Here is a 20,924-nt window from a genome sequence, read left to right as displayed (position 1 = left end):
TACCCTCATTGTGATATTATACTATGGTTTTGCACAGTGTTACCACTGGGGATAGCTGGCTCAAGTGCCCCGCTTTCAGTCCTTGTGGATGTGCACCCTCAAGTGAAATTGCTGCATCATGGCATTGCCTGAGTTTTGAAAATAATTTAGATGCTAGCTGTATTCTTAGAGCTCTCTCTTTTAAAGCTCCTTCTCTTTGTCCCTTAATGGGGATGACCATGTGGAAAGTAACAGGACTGTTTTAGGTAGTCTGAGTGCAGATGTGTTTCTGTCTTTGACAACTACTTATAAGGCAGAAGGCTAGTGAAAGACCTTATAGAATTTATATTGTGTAAGATTATATGTTTGATTTTAAAATCTTTTGGGAAAGATGATGCTCTGTGTTGCAGATGTTTTATTTAGTTGGGAATATTTCTGATAATTGCATTTGTGTGTGAATACCCATCTTAAGAAAAGTCTTTTCTGATTTAGGTTGATACAAAAGCTGAACCAACAGACCATATTACAAGTTTCCTGTGGCAACTGGCATTGCTTGGCTCTTGCAGCTGGTATGTAACTAACATTAAGTATGTATTACCGTTAATTTTGAAAGTAGTTCTCATGGGTCGGTGCTCTGGCATAGTAGGTTAAGCCTCTGCCTGCGGTAGTCCTGACTGCTCTACTGATCCAGCCCCCTGCTAGTGTGTCTGAGAAGGCAGCAGAGGCCCAAGTCCTTGGGCCCCTGCACCCACGTTGGAGACCAGGGGGAAGCTCCTGGCTTCAGATCAGCTCAGCTCTGGCCGTTGCAGCCATTTGGGGAGTTGGCCTGCGGGTCAAAGACCTCTCTTTCTCCCTGTCTCTGCCTCCCTCTGCAACTCTGTCTTTCAAATAATTTTTTTAAATAAAAAGGAAAGTAGTTCTCTTTGCATTTTGGAAAACTTTTGACTGGTTCAGGCCTGTGCATTGCTGTTGGACAGTGACAGTTCTCAGTCTTTGTGTAGCTCATCCTTGCTTCGGGGTGTTGAGGAAGAGGTGGGTGGTCTTTGTTGCTGCTTCATCTCTGGCAGGGGAAGATGAGTAGGAGGCGGCACCATAACTAGGTGTCCTTCAGTATATAGAAGATTGGTTTTTCTTAGCTACAGCCTACACTCGGGCTATAGTCCACTATCAAGCTCCCAAATACATGTAAAAGAAATTCGATAAATTCAAGCCAGCCAGTACTGTGGTCTGTTGGACTAAATCTGCATTTGCATGTCCTCCATCATCTGGCAGTCCAGGGGGTCATTGCTGGACCTCCCAAAGTCCTGGCTCTCATGGTTTGAGTTTGGTCAGAACTAGTTCAGCTTGCTTAGTGGAGCTAAGATTGGTGATTGGCTGATTTTAAGATTGAGTTTACTTGAACATGTATTGTTTTCTTTGCATAAATGTAAGTATCCCTTGAAGGATACTCAAGACACAACCATCTTTCTATTGCCACATCAAGTGGGGGGGTTTGGTTTTGGCAATTTTATAGCATGAGGTGCCTATTCCCTTGCTCTGGGGTGGGGAGTGTGTGTGTTGGGGGCAGCTAACCAGTAACCCTAATAACTGGCTTATTTTGATGGATTGAACTTGTGTCATTTTGGTAACATCAGTTATCCTCTTGTCATTTCAGATGGCCAGTTCTTCACGTGGGGAAAGAACAGCCATGGGCAGCTGGGCTTAGGAAAGGAGTTCCCCTCACAGACCAGCCCACAGAGGGTGAGGTCACTGGAAGGGATCCCGCTGGCTCAGGTGGCTGCTGGAGGGGCTCACAGCTTTGCCCTGTCTCTCTCAGGAGCCGTCTTTGGCTGGGGAATGAATAATGCAGGGCAGCTAGGGCTCAGTGATGAAAAAGGTAGGTAAACCCTTCATGTGTACTCTTTAGTTCAAAAGCACATTCTTGTGCATCTTGATCTATGTGCTGGGTCCGTGCTACGTACTACGTGAGCAGCAGTGAACAAAATAGAGCATCCTTGCCTTACTGGACACTGTTCCAGTGAGTGGAAGCCAACAGCAAACTAGTAAATAGCATGTCAGAGTTTGAGAGTAAGCTTTTCATTTTACCTAAGGGCCTCTCCTAGGATAAAATGTTAGAGCAGAGCCCTGTAGGAGGTCAGGTAGCAAACAACAAAGCAGCTATCTGGGTGGAGAATGTTCCGCTCAAAGGGAACAGGCTGTGTACAGCCTCTGTATGGGGAGAGTAGGAGGAGCAGCAGAGTGGCACCTGCAGGGCGGGGCTATCATTCTGGATGCTTCCCTCAGTGTGGGTAAGAAGACCCTGAGGGTTTTGAAGAGTACAGTAAGCCAATTTGATTTTGTCTATACTGGGCCACTGTGGGTAGACCAGTGTGGGAGGTAGTAGGAGTGAAGTTGGACTTGGAGTGCTTTTTGAAGGTGAGGCCAGGTGATTTTGCTCATTATTGAATGTGTGGTCTGAAATAAATGAAAACCAGAAGGATAAGGTACTGGTCATGAAATGGGGACAATGGTATGTGTGCATGCAGGACAGGATCTGCTGGGTGTGGGCAGAGTTGGGGAGTGTGGGGAAGCCATGAGTTAGATTTTGAATACACTGAAATGGAGGTGTCTGTTCTACATCCCAGTGGAGATGCAAGCAGAAAGCTGATTGCATTTCAGGAATCCAGGGGGACCCACATTTCATGCTGAGATGATTGTATGTATTTCATCTCAAAAGCCAATGGTAGTAACATTTTCATATTTACCTTGTTCTAGATCGAGAGTCTCCATGCCATGTGAAACTCTTACGAACACAAAAAGTAGTCTATATTAGTTGTGGAGAAGAACACACAGCAGTCCTCACGAAGGTGAGGGCACAGGGTACTTGTTCTGGTGCTGGGCGATTATCATTGCTTATTTTAGAGTAGTGATGGTGCTTAATTATGGTGCTGTGTTTTTGAACTTGAATGCCCCCTTTAATTTTTGTTAGGTAATAAGAAAGAGACTGCTTTTTTTTATGTCTGTGTTTTTCTTTTTGGTAATCTTATGACTTCTCTTAGTAACATTTGAAAACAGTTCAATGTAAATAACTTTAAAATGTAGTGTGTGTGTATATATAAAAGAGCATCTTTTGTTCCTTTGAAACAAGCCATTTAAATACATGAAAAAGAAATAGCAGTTTGTGTTTTAAGATTATCCACCTGGGTTTTTTTTTTTTTCCTTCTAAATACAGTTGCATTCTAGAGAGAATGAAAAAGTATTTTCATACTGAGCAAATGCCCTTATAGATCTACTTCAGTAAAATGCCCTAGCATTTAAATACAACTGTAAAGAAGTCTTACTCGACAGGAAGCTTGTGCAGCACTTAACTTTCTTCTGTGTGAATGATCATGCAAAGTCATCTCATTTCCTCCAGCTCCTGGTTTCTCCAGTTTTTGTTTTGCTTCCTAACACATCGCTGTGCTTTTAAAATTCACAGATGGCACACATACCCTTGAGCAGTTACTTGTCTGTGTTCCTTAAAGATGTGGTCTTCAATTTCCTTTTTATTTTTCTATCTAATGAACATTCTAAAGAAATGATTTTGGCCAAGTGTGAAGTGTTGTGATGGGAATTTTGTTACGCAGGCTTTAGAGTTGTGTCCTCAAAGTGAGATGCAATGAAGTCCTAAGGTATTGTTTCTTGTTAGAGCGGAGGTGTGTTTACCTTTGGCGCTGGTTCCTGTGGGCAACTTGGACATGACTCCATGAATGACGAGGTTAATCCGAGACGAGTTCTAGAGCTGATGGGCAGTGAAGTAACTCAGATTGCTTGTGGCAGGTGAGTGCTCCTCAGAGCCTCTTGACATCTGCTAAGCCCCAGAAATGGATCTTGTCTTCATAGGGAAGGGACCTACCTACTGTCATGGTAAAAAACCTTAGGTGCACGCACACCTACAAGTGAAATCTAGACAGAATCAGATTTTAGTAGAGTGTAGTAAGGAAGGGTGTTAGATGGGCAGAGTAGCATGGAGACACTGTCATCTTTAGGGAAAGGGAGAAGCAAGATGTGGACAAGAGATGAATAAAAAGAGAGTCTCAAGACCTTGAAAGTTTTGCTTACGTCTACCTTGCTTGTTCCCTGTCATCCTAAAGGCCAAGTGCAGCGTGTCATTTAGCTTTTTCCATGAGTTGCCGTCTTCCCCGTGTGCTTGAGTGTCAGACAAGGATGGTGTTATGGAGAGATAGCCACTGCAAAAAGAGTCAGCTGTTAACATGGGGGAGGCCCTTCAGGCCCACCCCCAGGAATTGTGGTGCTCAGTCCATGTCAGTAGAGCCTATGCTGTGAGTTAACTTATTTTCCCACAGGCAGCACACCCTAGCCTTTGTGCCTTCTTCTGGACTCATCTATGCATTTGGTTGTGGAGCTAGAGGCCAACTGGGAACTGGACACACTTGCAACGTTAAATGCCCATCTCCCGTGAAGGGTTACTGGGCTGCCCACAGTGGCCAGCTTTCAGCCCGAGCTGGTAAGAGTGACTTCTCACTGGAATTTAAGGATGTCTTAAATGATGAAAACAGTTGTTTATAGAACGGGGACCTGTTATTTGCCTTGAGATCTTTTGGAGGGAATTAATAAAAGATTTTCTGTGAACATTAATCAGCAGCAGATACTTGAGGACTTATTATACATGAAGCTCTAGAGCTGAGATCCTGGAGAATAAACAAAGCTGAGAATGACATTGTGTACCCAAGGTGGCGATTTATTGGTTTTAATTTATTGTTAATAATTATAGTTAACATTTACTGAATTAAAGTACTATGCTAAGCACTCAGAACAACTTAAGAACTAGTGGTTGTTATCCCCACGTTAGAGATGAGGGAACTAAGTTAAATAACTTGCCAAACATCACATAGGTTTTGACGGCGGAATTTGAACCCACTTCTGCCCCCACTCTAAAGCCTGTGCTCTTCGTGCTTGTACTGTGTTACTTCCACTTCACTATTGGTCTTTTGCTCATAACATTTCTTTTTGTGCCACTTTTTTTTCCTCTTCTATAAATTGTTAAATAGCAGACTGTCTAATTCATTGGATAGCAGATTAAGGCAGTCATTCATATTGAGTGACAACTTCATCATGAAATGGTATATCCAGGGGCTGAAATCAACTGGAGAGTCATTAAAAATAAATAATAGTATATTTTGATTTAAAAATCTATAAAATGATCTATATATGGCTTGATCAGGTTGTTTTCCTTTTTTGTTTAACAATAGTTATAAGTTCTGAATTAGATTATAAGAAGCTTAAGGCCAAGAATTGAACCTTTTCCTCAACCTAACATATAACACAGAACTTGGCATAAACTTGTCACTCAGTAAATATTTATAGAATGGATTTATTAATAAATATCTGAAAATGTAGTAGAACTTAAAATATAAAATGGCATTTTGTTTGGATGGTCTTCCTAAAAATGATGTCTTCTCTGTCCTTTGTGAATCTCTTTTCTCCAAGGCACTATACTTACACTTGAAATGCTTGAGATATTTCTTAAATAGCAGTGTTTTGTAGGTCCATTTGAAAGCACACATTTTTGAAGTTGAATTACAACCTGACTTACGTTGTTATAAATTTGTTCTTGGTTATTTGCCAAAATGATTTCATAACCAAGGAGGTACATGTTGTGTTGGTGTGTTCGTACTGTGGATTTCAAAGCCTTTATGGTAACATAAGAGCCAAGAGGAAGGCGTGAAGGAGTGCTCCTGTCAAAGGAAGTCCAAACTGTCTTCTGGGGTGATTTGGAATTAGCCAGGGTGAGAGGGCTTGAGGGGAGGGGGCAGTGGTGAGGGAGCACCGTTGGATTCTGTGCTTGGAGAATACAGTGTGCATCACAGGTGGGGACAGTCAACAGTGTGAGGCGTCAGAAGCGACAGCAGTTTGGTGGCATTAGAGTGGCAACATGAACATGGTGTGTTGAGAGGGGCAAAGCAGGGAGCAGGAAATGGAGGTCCTTACATAGCAGGCTTCATCCTGAAGGGGCCAGGGACCACCACACTCATGGCAACTGTTTGTCAGGCACATGTTACCTGTTATAGCAGAGAGCATTTTGGATTTCAGGTCAGTGGCATTGATAGTGGGGATAAAAAATAGAAAGGAGGGCAGGATTAGCTGGCAGAGTGGAGGACACTATTTTATGTGTTTTATTTTTAATTGAAGTAGAAACAATCCTGGGCAGAGAGCCAAGAAAGAAGATTTCTTACTTCTGTGCCATAATTAAAATGCATAGGAAGCAACTCAGAAGCATAGTTCGCAGTGTTAGAAAGGAGATCAAGGAGAAATTTTGATTGTTGAAAAATCTGTTGTTGGAATTTTCTTCTTTTGACAGATCGCTGTAAATATCATATTGTTAAGCAGATCTTCTCTGGAGGAGACCAGACTTTCGTGCTTTGCTCCAAATACGAGGTAAAACATTTTTGGACTATTACCTTGGGTTGGAATAGCGATGACCCTGTATTTATTTAAGAAAATATTTGCACACAAGCCATGTTACCCTTTGTTTCCAATAGTTTCACCTTATTGGATGAGTAAACCTTGAGGGACATAACTTCATTTCGCTCCCTTGATATGCCAGTATTTTTCCCAGTATTGTAATCATAGACTTCTAATTTGTAACTCAAAATTATTTACTTATATCCATTGTGTTCCAAAATAAATTTAAGGAAGCCTAGAGAGTATGTGTTTTCTTTGGTATTATTTGACTTTCCATTTTTTTCCTTCCCTAAAGTAGCAACAAATGCTAGGTGTTTGAGAACTTTGTTTGTTTGTTTGTTTTTGTTAGTTGTTATTGAGTATATAATACATGTCTGGGTGGCCATGTTGGTTCAGTGGTTAGGCCACGGCAAGAGACACCTACATTCCCTATCAGAATGTGTGGTTTGAGACCTGGCTGTGCAGTTTTTCCTCCAGCTTCCTGCTAATGTGTTCCCTGGAGGACAGCAGATGGCAGCTCAAGTACTTGGTTACTCAATTGCTCAAGAACCTGTCACCCACCTGGGTTGAATTCTAGGCTTCTGACCTCAGCCTGGACTGGCCCTGACTCTTGCAGCATTTGGGGAGTGAACCAATGGATGGAAGATCTGTCTCTGTCTGCCTTTCAGAATGGAGTGAAAATAATATAATACATAGAAAAGAAATCACACTATTCAGATTTTGTTGTTGTTTGTAGTCTGCTTAGACCTCACACCAAAATTTCACTCCTCTGGTCTCCGGCATTGCACACGATGGTTGTAAGCCAGGAAGAAGAACCTGCCAGGCTTCAAGTAGAGTGCAGGTAGCAGAGACCATGCATTAATGTGCTCTGCTCTTTGGCCAGCCTGCAAGCTCCACCAGAAAAGAGCCCCTGAGATTTGTTTTCAGCCCTCCTCCACGTGTTAGCTGTTCTGGCTTCCCCCGCTCTTTCCTTCCCTGCTAAGCATTTCTCAGGCCCAGCTATCTGCGACAGGCTTGCTCCTTCGTTTCCCCCTAGTGGAGCAGTGAAGGGGCTGCTAGTGATGCAGGGGAGAAAATGAGCAGCTGTGGAATCACTGGGCCCTTTTCAGTCCTGGCAGTACTCCCCTTAGTCTGCTGTGCGGCCATCTGTAAACACACGGGGTGCCGCAGGCAGTATAATGCTCTGGTTTCTGGTGGGAAGGTACGGAGGAACCTGCCGCTCCTCCTTGGACAGATGAAACCCACAATGCGTTGTTTGGCAGGTCAGGGCCTGAAGAAGGCTGTGGAGTGCTGTCTTCTGAGCTGACTTGGAATCGCAGCTCTGGACCTATTTTAGGCCCAGCTGCAGAGCTTCCCAGAGAGATCCTGAGGAAAGCTGAGCTTGTTTTTCGTTTCTTCAAGATGCCAGTAAAGCAAAATAGGAAAAGCTCTGCAGGATGATAACCTTGTGTGTGCACAAAGTAGCGTGCTGAGTATTTGTTCCCTAAGAAATGGACTTGAATAATGTTATCCCAGTTTAATTTTCCTGTGAAATTCTTCATGAAACATAGTTTCATTCCTTTCATAACTATGGTGTCTGCCATACAGAGTTGCATTTAAAATTTATTGTAATTAACACGGTTGGGCCTGAAAACAGCATGTGGAGAAGGGGTGAGTAGCTTCGCCTATGCTGGAAAGACAGGGCTGGTCTAAGTTTCAACAGCTGGTAAGAGGTGTGTGCTGAAAATGTAAGATGCCAGAGGAACAGGAAAGCAAAAATGGAAGGTGACTTTGGAAGGTGTCATTCTTCCTCTTAAAAACTGAAACCAATGCACTGTCACTTAAACTGTCATCCACAGATGTTTGTTGAGGTCTAGGGACTGATGAAATCATGCGCTTACCCTGTTATCATGTCACTTGGAAGAGCCAAGAAAAGCAGGCTCTGTTTTTTTCAATTGATGACTCACTCATTAACCAGAGGCCTTGAGATAGCAGAAGGAAGCTTTAGATTCAGGTACACCTATACTACATTTGATTCCAGGTCTTGGCAGTTTAATGAGCGTAAGCAAAGACTCTCATCTTACCTCTTGTTCCCTGGAGAGAACTGAAGAGTCAAAATGATTAGGATTCTTCAGAGTATAAGTGTCTGTATGTGTGTCTGTGTCCACTTGTCTGTCTGAGTCTACTAGGTGATATATCCTGGCTTTTCTTGGAATAGTGATTCTCAACCTTGGCTGCTGATTGACTGTTCTGGGAGCTTTTAAAAATACTGGTAAGGCAGTGGAGGATGGCCCAAGTGCTTGGGCCCTGCACCTGCATGGGAGACCAGGAGGAAGCACCTGGCTCCTGGCTTCGGATTGATGCAGCGCGCCAGCCGTAGAGGCCATTTGTGGGGTGAACCAACAGAAGGAAGACCTTTCTCTCTGTCTCTCTCTCTCTCTCACTGTCTAACTCTGCCTGTCAAAAAAGAAAAAAAAAATACTGGTGTATCCTGCATGGGAGACCCAGAGGAGGCTCCTGGCTTCTAGCTTCGGATGGGTGCAGCTCCAGCCAGTGCAGCCATCTGGGGAGTGAACCAACAGATGGAAGACCTCTTTCTCTCTCTCTCTCTCTCTGCCTCTACCTCTCTGTAACTCCACCTTTCAAAATAAATACGTCTTTTAAAAAAACATACTGGTGCCTCTAGAGATTCTGATTTAACTGGTCTGGAGCATGACTTGGCCATTGGCCATCAGGATTTTTTTTTTTAAGATTATTTATTTGAAAGAGTTATGGGGGTGGGGAGAGGTATCTTCTACTCCTGGTTCACTACCCAAATGGCTATAACAGCTGGGGCTAGGCCAGGCCAAAACCAGGAGCCAGGACTTTCTTCTGTGTCTCCAACATGGTGACAGGGCCCAGGAACTTGGGCCATCTCTACTGCATTAGCAGGGAGCTGGATCAGAAGTGGGGCAGTTGGAACTTGAACCAGTAACCATTTGGGATTCTGGTACTGCAGGCTGTGGCTTAACCTCCTGTGCCATGGCACTGCCCTGTCATCAGGATTTTTTTAAAGTTCCTCTGGTGATCCAAAGTCTAGTCAGAGTTGAGAAACTCTGGCCTATGGCATTTTTTTTACTTTGTATTTTTCTGACCTGTATGTAATCAGAAGGCATAGAGAAATGCTGTTTTTCCTTGGTTCTGTAAGTGACTCTGAGGTTGTATTTCACTTAAGGCATGTGTGATCATTAGACATGTAATGAAGAATGAGAAAATTGTTCCAACGCTAAATTTTATAGTAAGTTTGTGTTAGAAGTTTTTTTTGTTATGTAGCTACCTCTTTGGGAGAAAAAACTAAAATTTACACAACAGTGGTTTTAAAACTGGAGTGTAAAGCAGGCACTTGGCTTAGTGGTTAAGCCACTTACTGGAGTACATGGGTTTGAGCCCTTATGCCACTCTGGATTCCAGCTTCCTGCTAATGAGCATTCTGGGAGGCAGTGCCAGTGACTCAAATTATTGGGTCCCTGCCATTCATGTGGGAGACCCAGACTGAGTTCTTAGCTACTGGCTTTGACCCAGCCCCACACCCCCAGCCGCTGTGGGCATTCGAGGAATGAACCAGTTGATGGGCGCGTGCTTGCTCTCACACATGCTCCCTCTCTCTCTGTCTATCTCTTGAATAAATACATTTTTAAGAAAAGAAAGCTTCGGGTAAACACAAAACAAATTTTAAAAAGCAGGATGAAAAGAGACAACCTTGGTGGATGCTCAAGTGACTACTTTGACTTATAAAGTCCCTCTATGTAATTAATTAAAGATGACTTTAGTTCTTTCAGTAGAATAGTTATCAAAAACCAGTTGATCAAAAATTTGCTCAAGCATCTCTGATTTATTACATGCTGTCCTCCTTTCACCCATAGTGATCTCTTAACTCATGACTGTATGAAGAAAATTTACTTGGAAAGTTTTGTGTTTATGTGTAGGGACAAAGGAGAAAAAAATACCATCTTAAGAATTGATAGGTAAATGCTTTGATATTATGTTGTTTCTTTTATTAATAACAAGTTTAGGAGATACAAAACACTATCATCTTTTTCTTAATTTCAGATCAAGAACAAGGTTTGGGGAAAATAAGCAACTTCAACAAATGAAAGTACATGCATGTACTTTTTTTGTGTGTCTGTCTCTATGTGTATATATATACATATATGTATATATATACACACAAAAACATACATGCGTGTATATATATAAAATTTAGAGAATGAAGGATGTATAATTTGGGGCAGAATTTGGAACTGTCAAGGCCATTAATCACATCCTTTTGACCAATTTCTTATAAATGTATAGCAATATACTTGGAGCAAGAAATTAATAAGCATTATGGTTGCATAGATTATTTGTAGTATAGATTATAATTGAGCTCTGACATTTTAATAATACATTTTGTTTGGAGTCTGGTGAACAATTATGACAAATGACTAACGCCTTAGAAAACTGGTACTGTGGTAATTCAAAGCAAAGAGAAAGAAGTGCAGAAAAATTGAACTGGGTTGGTTTTCCTTGATAGCAGACTTTGAGAGTCAGGTTTTGGGGAGTGTTTTCTAGATGAATATCTACTTGGGGAAGATGGAAGTGGTATTGGGCAGAGGGAGAAGTTGAACTTCAGCCCTGGGGAGCTCTGAAGTTGCAATGGCCTTGAATCAGCCTTGAGTTGAGGCAAGAGTGCTGGGCCATTATACTGCACCACCACCTGCCATTGGATATGGAAGGGTGAATCAGTAGCCAAAGGCTATTGTGAAGGGTGGGAGGGGATCTGGGAGCACATACTAGCATTGGGTTCATGAAGGAAACACAGAGAGCATCAGGGGACAAAGAGGAGAAAGATCCCAGCCACATAATTTCTCTTTTTTACCATTATGCTTAATTCTCCAGAATTCTTCTCCTGCTGTTGACTTCAGGACTGTGAACCAAGCACATTATACCAGTTTAATAAATGATGAAACCTTAGCAGTGTGGAGACAAAAACTGTCAGAACACAACAACGCGAATACAATCAAGTATGTGGTTGCTGGTCTTCATTTTCTTTTTTTCCAAGGTGTATTGGAACTTTCTAGCTTAGTGACTTTCCCCTACTTGCACACTGAGATTATGAATGTAAGTGGAGTTTTACATTTAAAGAAATTTTTCCCCCACAGTTATGTTCAGGGATGTTCCCCTGAACTCCAAATAACAGAATGGGTGGCTCCTCAGTTTTCAGAGTGTTTGTCCACCTGCCTTGCTCAGTATAAGGTTGTAATTTGCTTCTCAGCCTTTCAAGGAAGATCAAGTACAGTGTAAGGTCTTAAAAATCCTGACAGATAAAGATCTGATAAGACCTTTCTGCTAAGAGAACTCGCTGCTGTCTTGTAAGCCCATGTGTTTCTTCACATGCATGTCTCAAAGCACCGGGAATCCAAAACTGCTGTTTCCTTGCCTTATCTGATGAGTCTCTGGCATTTTCCCATTCAAAATGGTTGAGTGGAAAAATCTCTAGTATTTTCCCATTCAAAATGATTCAAAGTCATGTAGGGAAAATAAAAAGTAATGAGGACTTTCACCCAACTTATACCTAGAGGTGAAATTTTTCTCTCTGTATTTAAGCATTTTCATTGGCTTCCCTTAGCATTTCTGTTTTATCTGCAGAGTTGAATGAGTAAATCAAACTCTGCTCACTGGTGGTCATTCCCTGAAATAGGCATGACAGGACTTGCTTTATGACATGTGCAATAATGGAGCAAACGCCCAGGACTCTAAAATTTGGGACTCTCCAGGGGTTAACTTTCTGGGTGAAGGAACATTGAGAATGTGCTAGAGCAGCTCCATGGCTACGAATCCCTTGAACCTCAGCGTGGCTATGCTGAGTTCAGGCCAGAAGGACAGTTAGGGGAAAGGGGCAGAGGCCCAGACTGGTCATCAGCCGGACATTGTAGACATGGTGCTTGCCTGTCAGTTCTTTGTTTTCTCATTTACAAAGTGAGGAGAGAGGAGTGATCTCTGTATGTTTTACCCAACACCAATTCTTCTTTTTTTTTTTTTTTTGACAGGCAGAGTGGACAGTGAGAGAGAGAGACAGAGAGAAAGGTCTTCCTTTGCCGTTGGTTCACCCTCCAATGGCCGGCGCACCGCGCTGATCCGAAGGCAGGAGCCAGGTACTTATCCTGGTCTCCCATGGGGTGCAGGGCCCAAGTACTTGGGCCATCCTCCACTGCACTCCCTGGCCACAGCAGAGAGCTGGCCTGGAAGAGGGGCAACTGGGACAGAATCGGTGCCCCGACCGGGACTAGAACCCGGTGTGCCGGCGCCACAAGACGGAGGATTAGCCTAGTGAGCCGCAGCGCCGGCCAAGTTCCTTTAATTTCTTTCCCAGTTGTGTATTTGTTTCATTTCTTCCCTTTGCATTACACTAAATCATGCTGCAGACATGCAGTTTCACTCTGGGTCCTCAATTTTCCCAGAGCCCGTGTAACCTTAGGTAAAAGGAATAAGCACCCATTTCTCCAATTTTTAGTTTTCTTCAAAGATGAGCAACAAAATGGAAGTAGTTGGTCAGTTGTTCATTTGCAAGGATAATTTCTGTGTTTGGAAAATCAGCTCAGAAGCCCCCCCGCCCCGCCCTTTTTTTTTTTTTTTTCTAGTTTTATTTTGTGTTTATGCTTGGAGGTGAGCCAGGGGGATGTGTGAGATGGTTGGTGGTAGAAGACTGTTCCTGATGGTTATCGGGTGCAAGTGTCTTCCTTTGAGGAGCTTTGATACTCTTAAAAAACATACAGAAAGTTTAAGTGCTTGTCCATTTTAAGGTGTGATACACTATTTCTCTAAAGCTAGTGTACATTTTCCAAGGCTTCATCTGCGTAAGAAATAGCTGCTATAAATGAAACCTGTTCTGATAGAGTGAACGGATTGATTTATTGCTGATATTTAAATATTATTTGTAATTATTAAAGGCTTCCCTCCCTCTTTTTCTTCTTCTTTGATCAGTGGTGTTGTTCAGATATTGTCTTCTGCAGCCTGTTGGAATGGAAGTTTTCTGGAAAAAAAGTAAGTGATTTAGTGTCTTTAAAAACTCAAATGTGATGCAGATACTTACTCAGCAACGACTGTGGTGGTTGGCCTTAATTCAGTGAAGCTTTTTGTAACAATTGCAATGCCTAATAATGATGAATGAGAGGACATCAAGAAGGGCAATGCTGATTCATGTGTGGTTGGCAATGGAGCAGGTTACCAGTGAGCCTATATGTATCTTAGGAAGAACTGGTGTAATGAAAAGATTTTTCAAGGTATTCTAAAACATTACCCATTTTTGTGCAATATTTGTTCTTAAATTCTTAATTCTTTAAATAAATCTCCTTGATTCTTCGGTTTGGCTCGCATAGTTTTTCAAATGAAATGAGCTTAGGGAGAAGTTCCAAGAAGGCTTCAGAGGCTCCTTGGAGTCCATTCCAGCTCACAATTAAATTAAATTAGAAACTCACCTGCCAAGTTGTAAATAGAATGTCTCTTCACTTGGCCTTATCACTTCTGCAAGCATGCAACCCAGGAACATGACAGAGCACAAGGATGTTGTCACACATTTGGATCTTTGGTGATCTCAAACCCTAATGATCTCTTAGTCCTTTTCTACCTGTGACCAGGCTGTTGAGATTTCAAGATGAGTTAGTCTTCAGTTCTGTGTGTGAATCCCATTTCTGTCCCTCAACTCCTGTGTTACACAGGGTTCTTCACAGAAAGAGTAGGTAAGACAGGTAGATAGAAGGAAGGATGGGAGAACGATGGATGGGTGAATGAAGGTTAGAGATAGGGAGCGGATGGATGATTTGCTATGGAAACTGGTTCACATGATTGTGGAGGCTGAGAGGCCCCATGAGTGCCATCTGTAAGCTGCTGAATCAGGGAAATTAGTGGTGTGACTTAGTCCAAATTCCAAAGCCTTAGATCTAGGGAAGCTGTCAGTGCAACTCACAGTCCGAGGCTATAGGCCTGGGATTCTGGGGAGGCCATTGGCCTAAGTCCCAGAGTTCAAATGCTGAGGAACCTGGAGATCTGACGTGCAAGGCCAGAAGAAGTGTGTCTCCAACTCCAGAGATAGAGCAAATTTACCTTTCTTCTGCCTTTTTGTTCTAGCTCAGTCCTTAGCTGATTGGGTGGATCTTCCTTCCAGTGACTCAAGTCTCTTCTGGAAATACCCTCACTCCAGGCCCATGAGTATTCCTTAACCCAGTCAAGTTGACATCTTGAAAGAATGTTTCCTGAGCTAGGGGTCAAGAGGTTGCTTCAGAGCTCTTCAGTTATAGTTTGAGATTAGGAGGTCATTTGTATCATTCAAGCAGCTGGAAGGAGATGACTCAGTTTGTGTTTTATTAAGTAATTAACCTTTGCCTGGGGGAAAGTATTCCGGATTTTGCTGATGTTGGTCTTCTACAATAGTAGTTCTTAACCAGGGTCATTTGTCTCCCCGCCCCCCAGGGACATTTGGCAATATCTTGTGGTATTTCTGGTTGTTGCAGTAGGGGAGGGATATACTACTGGCATCTTGAGAGTAAAGACCAGACATGCCGCAAAAAATTGTCCAGTTCCACCAATTCAGCAGAGAATTGTCTGGCCCCCAAAGTCAGTGGTCCCAAAGCTGAGAAACTATTTTAGAAGGGTAGTATTTATAAAGGCTGGGTGTGGCTTTTCACCAGCATTGTTGAGTTATTCATCCTTGGTACCAAGGATTCACTAGAGTTGGAGATAAAGCTTTTTATTGAGCTGACATTTGTACTAGTTTGGGAAGCTTGCTTCTTCAGTTTATACAAAATACATCACAGGAAACCAGTCAAAATGAAGTCCAAAGTTACAAAGCAATGTACATATAGATAAGTATTTTCTTTAACAGCATGTAGAAAATACCTCTAAACATATGGAAGTTTACATATGGGAGATCAGAATTAATTTCCATGTTTGGACACATTTATTTTGAGACCAACAACAACAGACCAGCAAAGTCCATGCAACTCCTCTTGTTTTTACCATTTAAATTCCAACACATATAATTTTTTTTTAATGTCAGAAACTCAATTTATGTTTTCATGGATTGTAACATTGCTGTTAGAGGGTATGGAAATTTAGCATCTCCATTACTCTTAAACAGAAGTCAGTTTTGTAAATAAATAAGCTCTGTTGTAAATTATAAGATGGATATGTTTAAGAGTGAGAACTTTATAAAAAGGTTCTCTAAGTCTAAAAGGCTAAGACAAAATTGAAATGATGATATAATCGCTAGGAAGTTAAACAGTAGCTATGAAAGTAGTCTTTGGTGGAATGTAATTGTATCTCATGTGTTAACTAAAAGAGACATTAGCTTTTGCATTTGTTGTAGATCTGATTTTTATTATATATGCCTCGTTCATTAGGCTTCAAATGGGGTGATTGTACTTGCCATTTGTTAATGAGTGGGCCAGTTTAGGCAGGGGGTGTTTTTTGCACCTAGTCACCACATGTACATCTCACTCAAGGCACCACAACTGTAGAAAAAGACCAGAAATACAATAGTCAGTCAAGGAAATAACACTCTACATATGCACTTCAAGATAGGCTCAACTTGAAATGGTCCTTGTACTTGAAGAAAAAAATGTTGAAAATGTTAAAATCATCTTCAAAAAATGACTCCTGTGAGGTTTATTCTGTTGGGCTTCCCCAGGATGTAGTAGTCTGTCAAATTTAAATCTCATCAGTATGAGCAAACTATTTTGTTTACCTGCTTTTAATTCCTATTAGAAGATTTGGTTTGCTTTTCTTTTATTGCATTCTTTTACATTTTTATTGTTTAGAATTGATGAACATTTCAAAACGAGCCCCAAAGTCCCTGGAATTGACCTGAACTCAACTAGGGTGTTATTTGAGAAGTTAATGAACTCTCAGCACTCCATGATTCTGGAACAGGTATGTTCCTTACCTTTACAAACCACTTGGGAATTTGAGCTATCTTTTGCTTTCTTTTGGCTTAAGTCTTTCCAAGGAAATGCTCTTCCAGAGTATAAAGCCTGCATAAGAAGGAATTTTGGCTTTTCTTTTCACTGGTGTGTCTTGAAAGCCTACACCAACAGCTGGCTCCTGCAGTTTCTCTGCATCCTGAATGAGTGGAGCTGTGAATCCATAAAGTAGCTTGTGAATTGAGACATGAATAAACTAGGTCTCAGGTATGTTTGACTTTCCTCATTACTGTGTTCCCTCCTACAGATCTTAAATAGCTTTGAAAGTTGCCTGATTCCTCAGTTGTCAAGTTCACCACCGGATGTTGAAGCAATGAGAATCTATTTAATACTGCCAGAGTTTCCTCTGCTCCAGGACTCTAAGTATTACATATCGTTGACTATCCCCTTGGCTATGGCTATTCTGCGGCTGGACACAAACCCCAGCAAAGTATTAGGTGAATTTACTAAGCTCCATACCAGTGGTTCTGTGCTTATTTATTTTGTTGGTTTGACCACTGGATCCCAGTGGATTGAAATCCAAGAATTTAATGACATTTAATATCTTTAACATTTAAACCTTTCTTTCTTTGCTGTTAATTTCTCTTATAACCCATTTTCAATTTAAGGAAATTGGGCCTTTATTTAGGTTGTTTGAAATGATTCATGTTAGATTAATCTTGATTTTAAAATAATCACGAAGTTCGATGATTTTAAATTTCTTTCTTTTTTCCTCCCACATTTGGTTAATAGTGCCTCAGAAATTAGTATGCATCTCTTATTTAGGGGGTGGGAGTGAAATGAAGTTCAGGTAATACAGAAGTTTCCAGGAAAAAAAAAAATAAAAGGAGAGGAAGAAAATGACCTAGTGGGGACTTACCAAATGTTTGTTTTGTTTTTCTTTTTTAGGACAGTTGAGTGAACACTGATTTTTGCAGGCTCCGGACACTTTGCTGAGATAAGAACCTTCCGTTCCTCAGTGAATTGGACAGTGTCTCTCATGGGAATAGCGCCTGAGATGTTTTTGTTAATCACAAAGTCTGTCATTTGGCTTTTACTTTTTTCCCCCCTGGTAAATTTTTTTAAGTGTTTGTTGCAACTCAGTAACTTCCATGTTCTAGATGGACTCGGGTGTTACTTGAGTGTGGTCTCCCCATGAGTACAGAGACCTGTGTTCCTGGAAAACTGGCTTTGCCTGGTTGCCTCCACCTTTGCAGGAGAGAGAAATCAGAAATAGTCATGACAGCAGTAGTCCTCTGTCAGTATTTACGTTTTTTCAAGATCAAATGCCTTTTGGGACATGTTGTCTCAGGTGTTCTAGTAGATGTGAGATAGGTGTCAGTCTCTGGGAAAATATTACCTGACTTCTAAGCTTTGGGGTTTTATTTATTTATTTTTTTAAAGATTTATTTATTTTATTTGCAAGTCAGAGTTACACAGAGAGAGGAGAGGCAGAGAGAGAGAGAGGTCTTCCATCCGATGGTTCGCTCCCCAATTGGCCGCAATGGCCGGAGCTGTGCCGATCTGAAGCCAGGATCCAGGAGCTTCTTCCGGGTCTCCCATGTGGGTGCAGGGACCCAAGGACTTGGGCCATCTTTCATTGCTTTTCCAGGCCACATCAGAGAGCTGCATTGGAAGTGGAACAGCTGGGTCTCGAACCAGCACCCATATGGGATGCCAGCGCTTCAGGCCAGGGCCTTAACCTGCTGCACCACAACGCTGGCCCCAGCTTTGGGGTTTAAAAATTTTATTTTTTCCAGGTCAGATAACACAAAGAGATTAGGATTATTCAGTGTTACACTTAATTTATTTTTAGCTGATCCTAATTTTCAAAATCTAAGAGAATACCCTAAAGTGGGGAGAACACAAGATGTACTCATCACACACGATTCAGTAGGTGTCAGTATTTGGCTCTCTGTTTTATTCATCCCCCACCCCCTACTGCCACCTTTTAATTTTTTTTTCTGGAATATTTTAAAGGAAATCTCAGACATCATATTATTTCATTGTCTAAATATTTCAGTAGGGCTAACTTTATTTCTAACAAAGTAGGTGCCAATAGAATAGGCTTCTTATCTGATTGTGAAAAAACATTGGTGAGAAACAAAATTAGTTTTCCAACTAAATATGCCCCTGGAAGGGAAGGAACGGCCTCCATCTTGGTGAGGTTCTCAGGGTGTTGCTCTCTGCATGCCGGGTGTAGGATTTCAGTGGTGGCTGAGGGCAGGGCCAGAAGGACTAGGATATAGGGACACTTTTTGGACTAATACAGTGGACAGCACTCCTTCCCCAAGTCTGTGAGTCCTGTCCATGTGTGTCCATGGGGCTGAATGTCTAGGTTAGCCTCCAGCGTGAGCAGCAAAGACTTTACAGAGAAGGCTCCAGTGATTCTTGTAAGATCCTACTCTCTCCAGAAATGTTTCAATAGATTCTTTTTAAAGTCAGTTTTGGGAAACTGTGTTTTAGACTAATTTTTATCCTCTAACCAGAGCAGATTTTTAGCTGGTAGGCAGCAGACATAAAGACTTGCTTAAGACTACACATTAAAACATATCTGTTTTTTTTTCTTTCTTAAGATAACTGGTGGTCTCAGGTGTGCCCAAAGTACTTCATGAAGCTGGTTAATCTCTATAAAGGTGCAGTCCTTTATCTACTGAGGGGAAGAAAGACATTTTTAATTCCAGTACTATTTAACAATTATATTACAGCAGCTCTCAAGCTCCTGGAGAAATTATATAAGGTGAGCATATTAGGAGCCATTAGCGGGAGTGGTAAGTAGATGGGTGAAGTGTTTGGGGTGTTCTCTGGGAAGCCATTTTCTCCTGGGCTTTAGTTGTTCTTATTCTGTTCTCCATCAGGTGAACCTTAAAGTGAAACACGTGGAATATGATACCTTTTACATTCCTGAGATTTCCAGTCTGGTGGACATTCAGGAAGACTACCTCATGTGGTTCTTGCATCAAGCAGGGATGGTAAGAATTCATGAAAAGTGTGTCTTAAAGCTTTTGTCTTTTTAGACTACAAATCAAGACAACAAAGCATGTTTGAGCCGTCTCTGACTTTGATGTTAATGTCAGACCTGTTCTTCACCCAGCTGGCTCTTGCATTCTTGAGACTTTGAGTACTTTAAATAATCATAAGTATCACAAGGAGTCAGCAGTGTGTAGTTGCCCAGAATGTTACTAATTTTGTTAGTTGCCAGTATGGAATATCAGGCTATCTCAAATTTACTGGAATAAAAGTAGGATGGTGGTTCCCATGGCCTGAGAGGAAGTGGTACTTAGTGGATATATAGTTTCAGTTTTGAAAGATGAAGAAGTTCTGGAGATCATGGCATAGCAATGTGAATGTATTTAATACTACTAAACTTTACACTTAAAAATGGCAAATGTTGTATATTTTATGTGTTTTTAACCACTGTATTAGCATTTCATCAGTATAACTAGTATCTGAGAGGAACTACTTAAGAAAGGTGGTTTATTGTGGCTTGTTTTGGATGTTCACAGTCCAAGATCCAGTGGCCCCATTGGTTGGTTGTCTGATGAGGGTGGTAGATGGGAAATGGTACAGCATGGACAGAGGAGCCATCACACAATGAGCTAAGAGACAAAGAGCACACACATCCATCTCTACATGGTCTCTGCTTCTGAAACCTACATGATTCAGTACCCAACCTGAGTTGCCTAATCCAATCTAATCACATCCCCAAATACTCCACCTCAGACACCATAATTGGATTAAGTTTCTATCCTTAATCTGTTAACCATGAACATTAATCCATTAACCATTAACATAAGACTTTGGGGACCAAGCCTTTAAAACATGAGCCTTTGGGGGACAGCTGAACTAATATCCAAAAGATAAGATCCATAATCTAAATAGTCAAGACACATAAAAACATGAATTTCCAGCTTTTCTTGAAAATTGGAAGTTCTGGCAAGACAACCTGTCTTCCCAGATGGCAACAATTGGCTGGAGTTCAACAGTAGCTCTTTAGATGAAGTTTAGACTGTATTACCACAATCCTCACTGCAGTTTGATTTGTGCCTGTCATTGAGGGAAAGGATCATTTGCTAATTATCATCTTCTGACAGCTAGCCTACTTCAGTCATCTTATATCAGCTGCCTGAATCATGAGGGGCCATCTCTGCACATATAATCCTAAATCAACAACGTCACATATCCCTGACCCAGCTCTCACTCTGTTATACATACCATTCAGGCAAAGGTAGGAGCCACTTTTAATGGCAAACTGGCTTTGGGATATATGCAGGGCCCTTTAGGAATCTTTGTCTGTGGCATTTGTGTAAATTTTAGTTACGTTAGAAAGCAGGATAATTTTTTTTAATGATGCCATGTACAGCAAATATATTTGAGGTGAGTCTTTGATAGTTTAACAGATTCATCATCAATATTAGGGTGATATTTTCCCTATGGGGTTTTAGAGATCAACAGTGGTCTCCATAAGCAAGGCATTGATAATAGGTAAGATTGTTTTCTTTGTCAAATAATAGATGATTAGTGCTAGACACACTGTTGGCATTTTTT

General features: G+C 41.5%; 1 protein-coding gene across 4 annotated transcripts in view; it reads left to right on the top strand.

Annotated features, from left to right (window-relative positions):
- The window catches only part of HERC3 (HECT and RLD domain containing E3 ubiquitin protein ligase 3), a 143,908-nt gene that overhangs the window by 77,620 nt on the left and 45,364 nt on the right, over positions 1-20,924 (top strand). For 3 of the 4 annotated variants that reach the window (XM_008267611.4, XM_008267612.4, XM_070047873.1), the window contains 12 exons: positions 472-548; positions 1,634-1,855; positions 2,734-2,825; positions 3,647-3,777; positions 4,305-4,465; positions 6,320-6,396; positions 11,320-11,444; positions 13,405-13,464; positions 16,236-16,347; positions 16,645-16,834; positions 18,953-19,116; positions 19,235-19,348. In XM_008267611.4, coding sequence (XP_008265833.1) covers positions 472-548; positions 1,634-1,855; positions 2,734-2,825; positions 3,647-3,777; positions 4,305-4,465; positions 6,320-6,396; positions 11,320-11,444; positions 13,405-13,464; positions 16,236-16,347; positions 16,645-16,834; positions 18,953-19,116; positions 19,235-19,348 — 1,525 coding nt within the window. Of the gene's footprint in view, positions 1-471; positions 549-1,633; positions 1,856-2,733; positions 2,826-3,646; positions 3,778-4,304; positions 4,466-6,319; positions 6,397-11,319; positions 11,445-13,404; positions 13,465-16,235; positions 16,348-16,644; positions 16,835-17,285; positions 19,117-19,234; positions 19,349-20,924 lie in introns of those variants that run through there. The other variant, XR_011378348.1, reaches the window with a different exon arrangement.

The sequence above is a fragment of the Oryctolagus cuniculus genome, chromosome 8, assembly GCF_964237555.1.
Source record: "Oryctolagus cuniculus chromosome 8, mOryCun1.1, whole genome shotgun sequence".
Lineage (NCBI taxonomy): Eukaryota > Metazoa > Chordata > Mammalia > Lagomorpha > Leporidae > Oryctolagus > Oryctolagus cuniculus.
The sequence above is the reverse complement of the archived record's forward strand: the minus strand, read 5'-3'. Positions and strand labels throughout refer to the sequence as shown.